At 37.0% G+C, this 7,387-nt stretch overlaps 1 protein-coding gene across 1 annotated transcript in view; it reads left to right on the forward strand.

Moving 5' to 3' along the window:
• Positions 1-2,242: 2,242 nt before the first annotated feature.
• LOC118749513 (blastoderm-specific protein 25D) overlaps positions 2,243-7,387 on the forward strand; it is a gene marked incomplete at its 5' end in the record, with an annotated part of 133,018 nt that continues 127,873 nt past the window's right edge. Inside the window, 4 exon segments of the mRNA XM_036484306.1 lie at positions 2,243-2,469; positions 2,531-2,735; positions 2,806-3,185; positions 3,243-4,630. Coding sequence (XP_036340199.1) covers positions 2,243-2,469; positions 2,531-2,735; positions 2,806-3,185; positions 3,243-4,630 — 2,200 coding nt within the window.

Raw genomic sequence — 7,387 nt, forward strand, 5'->3', positions numbered from 1 at the left:
ATTACTTAATTTGCATGAAAAATAAGTGAGGGTTCAAGCAGTTTGGATGCATGTAGGTCATATAGCTTAAACTTTGATTGGTCATTCCCCGCTGCATCAATTTAGATGCCTGTAATTTAACGTTATTTGACAAGTTGATCCCAATCACCATGTTACTGTTTTGCTCTACCGTTATCTTTTCACTGTGCTTTTTTACATTTTATTAGACCTCCACTAGAAGAAAGCTCATAAAATCCTGAGGCAATATCTTCTTTAATGATTTTTGGGTTTTTTTAGAATTAATCGCATCATTTTCATCTTCAATAGACACCACCGACCATGGAGTCGGCGACGCTATTTTGCTTCTCAACTTAACCGCCGTTATCGGCAGTTTTATCTTTTTTTAACAGCCAACTTAAAGTTCTTTTTTAAATATGTATTACCACAAAATAAAAGAGGAAGATTTGTCAAGATTACTCACAAACCCTTTTGCTTGCCCAGATTCCTTCGTCATAACATGCTTTAATTTTGCATAGTATTACACGCCGAAACACAAAAAGCCAAAGAGAAAATTGTTAAAACTACTGCTCTGTACTCGCACAAATCATGGTATTCCACAAGAGGTCGCGCACGTAGGGACACGAATTTCGATACGATACGATACCATATCGATACTTATGGCATTCGATACCGATATTTTCTACTCGATAGTTTTAAAACGATATCTTTTGGAATCGAGTATCAGAACCCTAGTATCGTATCGAATGTCATAAACACACATTCCAACACTGAGGGAAAAAATTTTAGAATAAAAAAAAAAAACGTGCTAAATTGAAAAAAATACGCATATGAAAGAGCACCAACCCAACTCGTATTAAATTTGAGTATATACGTTATAAAATATGTGGTTGTGAAGTGCACAGATGCTTTTTCGTAATTAAGAAGAAAAAAAATTAATTAATTAATGCGATTAGTGCATTATGTCGTACCATGTATGTGTGTATGTGTTGTCACCGCTGTGCATGCTTTGTATACATATACCTTCTTAATTACATATGAAAAGCATCCGAGACGTGCAAAACGCCATCCGTGTAGTGAAAAATGCTTCATTTTAGTACGGGAGTATTTGAATTTAATATTTCCATTATATGTACGTAGTGTATGTATAATGGAAAATCCATTTGGTTAAGACTTTTCGCTTGATTTAAATACGAACATTTTTAAACGGTAATTAATGTTTAAGTCAACACCTCAATCTCTACGTGTTGTAATATTAATAAAGTCCGGCGCTTACACAATATGTTAGTGTTTGGCCGAACTTCTCCTCCGATTTGTCGCGTGGGCCCTAATGTTGTGGCACAAAGGGGGTGCCTACAGTTTTATGTCGACTCTGAACGGCGATTGTATTTTATGGGAAGCTGTTTTTCATTTTCAAGGGTTGCGGACTTCTAACCATTACACCCCAGCGGCCTATATGCGAAACCTATATTCAGATACATTTTTTGGATTTTGGTATCGATATTTGGAATATCGAGTCTTTTTATTCCGATTTTAATGGGTACCCGATATTTTTAAAGCGATACTTTAAATGAGTACCATATCGATACTTTCGGTTCGATATCGTGTCCCTACGCGCACGACCCACGCACGCTCGTTGCCAAATCCGAATGATACTGTGTGAAATCTTAAATAAAAGAACTTATTTCAAGGTAAATGAACATCTCTAAGTTTTGTTATTTCTAGGTAGAGCATCTCATGTAACATACTTACGAAGATATTCACTGCTTGTGACCGTAGTAAAAAAACAACTTACATTTGCTTCTATACACATATATACATATGCATGTTCCTCCGAAATTATCCTTTTTATCTTGTTTTGTATCTTATCTTTTGTGAGCTTCTTAGAAATGCTAACGCGTTTTATCGTAATAAATATGTAAACACAGGCAAATCACTTGAGCCTACCTGAAAAGAACCAGGTTGAAAACAAATAAATAGCGTAGCGCTTGTTCGAAATATTCAGTTCGAGTACTTAATGCTTAAAAATCTGAGTGCTTTTGCGAATAAAAATTAAACGTAGTTTTCAAATATTTAAAGAAAATAGTTTATGTAATGGGTACACTCTTCTTTTACAAAAAAAAAAGGACGAACTTCGATGAGACTTGTGTCGAAGTTCTAGCAAATATTTTAGGTAACAATTCTATGACATGTTTAGTATAAAATCCTTTTGTGCTAATGAGTCATTAATAAAATCCTTAAACAGAGCAAACTCTAGTCATATGTGATGTGACCGAAGGAACTAAATCGTTGGATAGTGACTGCCAAGCATCCGATCGAGAAGTTTCACCAAAGCTAGTGATGGGGACAAAAAAATATGGTCGACGCTCGCGACCCACAGTTCAAAATACATCGCTGACAGATTCTGAAGATGATGTTCATCAACATGATCATAGACTATGCGATGTAAATTTGCACCACGGTATTTCATCAGTAAGTATATATGTATATCTCTTTAAAACATTGAAATCGTATAACTTGTTTCGATGCGTAGGTGCAGCGTTCTTCTTCACAAACTGACATTCCTAATAAGGGAAGGCGACGACCTCCTAAAATGAATGATGATATTAAGCTTAAGCGTTGTTCATCTTTACCTACTCACCGAAACTTTGCTTCAATCATAAAAAAAAGTCAACTTGGAAACGATACGGTGTCGTTATCGATTTGGGACAAACATCAACAAAAACAAGCCCTAAGTGGTAGTGTTGAATCATTGAGTAGCATATTGAATACAAAGTACAGAAGATAATTGCTTACTTTTACTTTTAGATCCGCCAATTTCTACAGAATCAAAAATCCTGCCTGCCAACAGAATATTAGATATATTTGGACGAGCGCAAATTGCTAATGGGAGGGGCATTTTGCTCGCACTCGGATTCGATGATGAAGAAGTAGATGTAACCCAGTTGAATAAAGTTTTAGAAGAAGAACTACGTGGTTTAGAGGATGATACACAGCTGGCATTAGTTCGTGCCTATATGGCTATGCAGATATCAGAAGTAACGAGTTTACGTCAAACAGTATGCCAATTGTATGATGAAAATAAAAAGTTACAGACCAGCAATAAAGACGCGAATCATCGATTATCCTTACTAGTTACTGAAGTCGATGAGCGGCAAACATCTTTGGAAGATTCCGCGAAAAAAGAGGTAAAAATAATACCTTTATAATTACCTTTCAAAATCAACTACAATTGTTTTATGCAGATACGCGTCATGGAGCAAAGGCATGCGACTTTGATCCGTGAATTGTCAACACGAATGGCTAACGATCGGGAAAATTGGAGTAATTTTACGTCTCGTCTTGAAGCAAAAATCAAGCAACTTGAGCAAGAAGAAATTAAGTATAGGACAGAGCTGGAACTAGTACGAAAAGAAAATTGCGATTTAGAATGTGAGCAAAAAAAAATGCAGAAACAAGTCACCGAACTACTCGAAAAGAATGTACAACTAAATCTACATGTAGCAGAATTAAAAAAGGTTAGAAGTAAAGAAGTTAGTGATATTAGAAATGACCAGAGAAGTGATGAAGACGGAAATGTAGCCCAATTGGTAGAAAAAATGTCAGAATTGCAAATTGAAAACAAAAATTTACGAGATAAGACCGATGAGCTAATCGCTGAAATCGAGTCAATTAATTTAGAGCTATTGCGTGTAAAATCGAAGAACAAAAAAATCCGACCTGTAAGTAACACGAAGACGTCTACAGCGATAGTTGTTCCCTGTGCTGTTTTAGATGATGCTGAGCTGGGAGCTAATTTGACTGCTACTAAGCGCCGCGGTGACTCTCCCAGTAAATCACATATCACAGAAGAAAGCCCTCGATTGGGTAAGGTGCGGAAATGTACAGACACAACGGGCAGTGAGACCAGTGATACCAGCGGTGAGTGGATGGCACTCAACTCTGAGTTGCTTGATTCAGAGTCACCTCGGAGTTTAAAAGAAGATAATACTAAAGAAATAGAAGCAAAACAAAAAAGTAGTTGGACTTCAAGTGAAGGAGATTCAACAGATGAACGCTGTAAAGAATTAGAAGCCAGTTTGGAACAAATGCAACGCGCATACGAGGATTGCGAGGATTATTGGCAATCGAAGCTAGCTGAAGAACGGAAGTTATTTGAAAGAGAACGGCAAATTTACGAAGAAGAACAACAGGAAAGTGATAAAAAATTCACTGAGTTGGTGGAAAAAGTTCGCGAATATGAAGAACAATTCAGTCGTGATGATAGACTGTCTCCCATAGAGGAAAAAGATGCTTTAGAGCAGCAATATGCAGATTTAGAGGCAGAGGCAAATGATTTACGAGAGACTGCGAGAAAAATGTTCGATGAAAAGTGCAACGAAATCGATTGCTTACAACGAGAAATCGAGGATTTACGTACGAGATTAGGCGAAAGTGTGGAAATATTAACAGGTGCATGCGAGTTAAATAACGAAGCGATGGCAGTGAGTGCTATGCACATTAATGTGGATAGACACAGTCCGGCTAGTTCACCGATTAGCTACCTTTGGCATCAGAGTACCATACAAGAACCAGCTAAGAACTACAATACAGCTTTTCTCTCACCGGAGTCACCTAATCGACAAGCTAAACGGTAAGTTGTTACCAGAGCTGTTAAATTTCGATTAGGGTTACTAGTAATCATTATGATTATTTGTCATTGGTAATTTCAATGATTATTTTAATTTCCCTTTGTAACCAATTAATAATTAATTATAATTAAAAAATAATCATGATTTTTTGCCATTAATAAAATAATTCGAAATAATCAAAAATTAAAACAAACTAATGCAATTATTTTTCTGATAATTTTTATTATTTCCAATTATTTTTGATGTTTTTTTTTAAATTTATTTGTAGCGAAAACTACTTACTTCATTAAAGATTAGAGATATGAGCCACTTGCAGGGTTTTTACACGATATGCATTTGCATTTTTGCATGCCTCGTATGTACCATATATCAGAATATATCAGAAAAGTAGCATTTACATATGGAAATACATATCGTGTAAGAATGCTTTTAACAGTAGTAAGGATTTTAATTTTTAAGTTTTGAGCTGTCCTTATTAGAGGACCATCGATATGTATACATACATCTATGTTAGGGTGCCCATCGAAACTGCTTGGAAATTTCAAGATCCTATCCTCTAATTTTATTCATTTTTATGAGAAATTATATTTTTATAGATTTTTTCAAGGTCATTTAGAGGTCGCGATTTAGGTCAGAAAATAGGATTTTGTAGATTTATGAGTTTTTGAATGGCTATTTTTGATTCGATTTCAATGATCGAATATGATCTGAGAAGAGGATATATAGGCCTTTAAAATGGCATATAATAATCTATTGTCGGACTAGACTTGTTGGGATTTTTTATCGGGTAAATTAAAAAAAGACCCATTCATTTTTTTAATTTTGACCATCGGTAATTTCTACAATTTCAAAATATGGACTGCTATCTAAAATAAAATCTATTTTCAAATAAACTGATACCTCTTTTATTGTAACCGCATAAATATTATCGAAGTTAGGCGACTTTTCTTAAATTCAGTGTATCAGAGTTGTAAAAAATGCATTAATCTTTTAATGCATAGCATTTTAATGTTAATGTAAAAAAATTAATGCATTAATTTTAAAAATTTAATGTAAATGAAAATTTAAATAATCCCGAAGAAATAATGCTAAAGTTCGAAATGGCTCCTCGACGAGTATGGTAAATTTTCATGTAATTAATTTTTATTCATCATTCCAGTAATTGCAAATAAAGAATAAATTTTTATTCTTCATTCAAGCACTTTCGGATGATGAATAAATTTTTATTCATCATTCAAATAATTTCAAATAACGAATAAATTTTTATTCATCACTCAAGTAATTTAGAATGACGAATAAATTTTTATTCTTCATTGAAGTAATTTCAAATAACGAATAAATTTTTATTCATCATTCAGGTAATTTCAAATAACGAATAAATTTTTATTCATCATTCAAGTAATTTCGAATAAAGAATAAATTTTCATTCATGATTCAAGTAATACTGAATAACGCATAATTTTTCATTTATTGTATGTATATAAGCATGAACATAAGTATGTATGTATTTATTTAATTATCTATATGTGTACATTAGACTGCATCACCAAAAAAAATGGTGGGAATGGAATTGATGACCTGTGTTCGAAAGTAAACGGGTATCTCTCCGAACTTTCTCGCTTCTTCACTGCAAAGTGTCTAGCCCTCTCCCCTACGAAATCCTCCGCGACCCTGTTCACAACCTGGACGAAGGAGGTCAGGCTACCGCTGGGGATTCACGTCGATGACACACCAATTCCGACGGTGAATAACCCCAAAATATTCGGAGTAACATTCGACAACCTGCTCTCCTTCTCTGCGCACTCAACCGCTATTGTCAATAAAGTACAGAGCGGCAACAAGGTCCTCAAGTCGCTAGCCGGCAGTACTTGGGGCAAATACAAAGAAACGTTGCTGGCAACATACAAGGCAATAGGCCGGCCGGTTTTGAACTACGCAGCGCCAGTGTGGTCGCCAGGGACTAGTAGGACGCAGTGGACGACGCTACAGACTGTACAAAACACCGCACTCAGGACAGCGACAGGATGCCTCCTGATGTCGCCTGAACACCACCTGCACGGCGAGGCGCAAATGCTCCCTGTAAAGGAGCACAAAATAATGCTCTGCAAGCAGTTCCTGATCGGGAGCCACAGAAGTGGCCACCCAAGCAGACAGCTGCTTGCAGAGGAGCCCTCGCCTAGGCACGTCATGAGGCATCTATATGAACTGACGGACGAAGTCCAGAGGTTCATTAAGCAACCTCTGGACCCGACAGCTTACCGACAGGCCCTGAACGGCATTCACAGGGACTCAGTCTCGAGTTATGTAGACTCTAGACCTGTGAATGCCGGCATACCACCCCCGGACATAGACGAGACGGAGCTTCATCTGTCTCGGGAGACACGCACAACACTTGCACAACTTCGCTCCGGCTACTGCAGCAGGTTGAACTCCTACCTGAGTAGGTTGAATGAGGATGTGCCGAATGAGTGTCCGGCATGCGGAGAGACCCCACATGACTCGAAACATCTCTTCGCATGCCCGGAAAACCCGACAACCCTAACGGCCTTGTCCCTGTGGACAAACCCCACAGAAGCTGCACGCTTCCTAGGGTTGCCGTTAGTGGAACTTGACGACAACGACTGAGATACCAACCTTCCTGGGCGGGGTTGTTGTAGCCGCTACAACAACAACAACAACCAAAAAAAATTGCGGTTTTTCCGCCGGCATTACAAAATCTATTATATTTTAAGACGTCCACCAAAATATTTCGGAAAAAT

The sequence above is a fragment of the Rhagoletis pomonella genome, unplaced genomic scaffold, assembly GCF_013731165.1.
Source record: "Rhagoletis pomonella isolate Grant_MI unplaced genomic scaffold, Rhpom_1.0 Rhpom_scaffold_00017, whole genome shotgun sequence".
In the NCBI taxonomy this organism is placed as follows: domain Eukaryota; kingdom Metazoa; phylum Arthropoda; class Insecta; order Diptera; family Tephritidae; genus Rhagoletis; species Rhagoletis pomonella.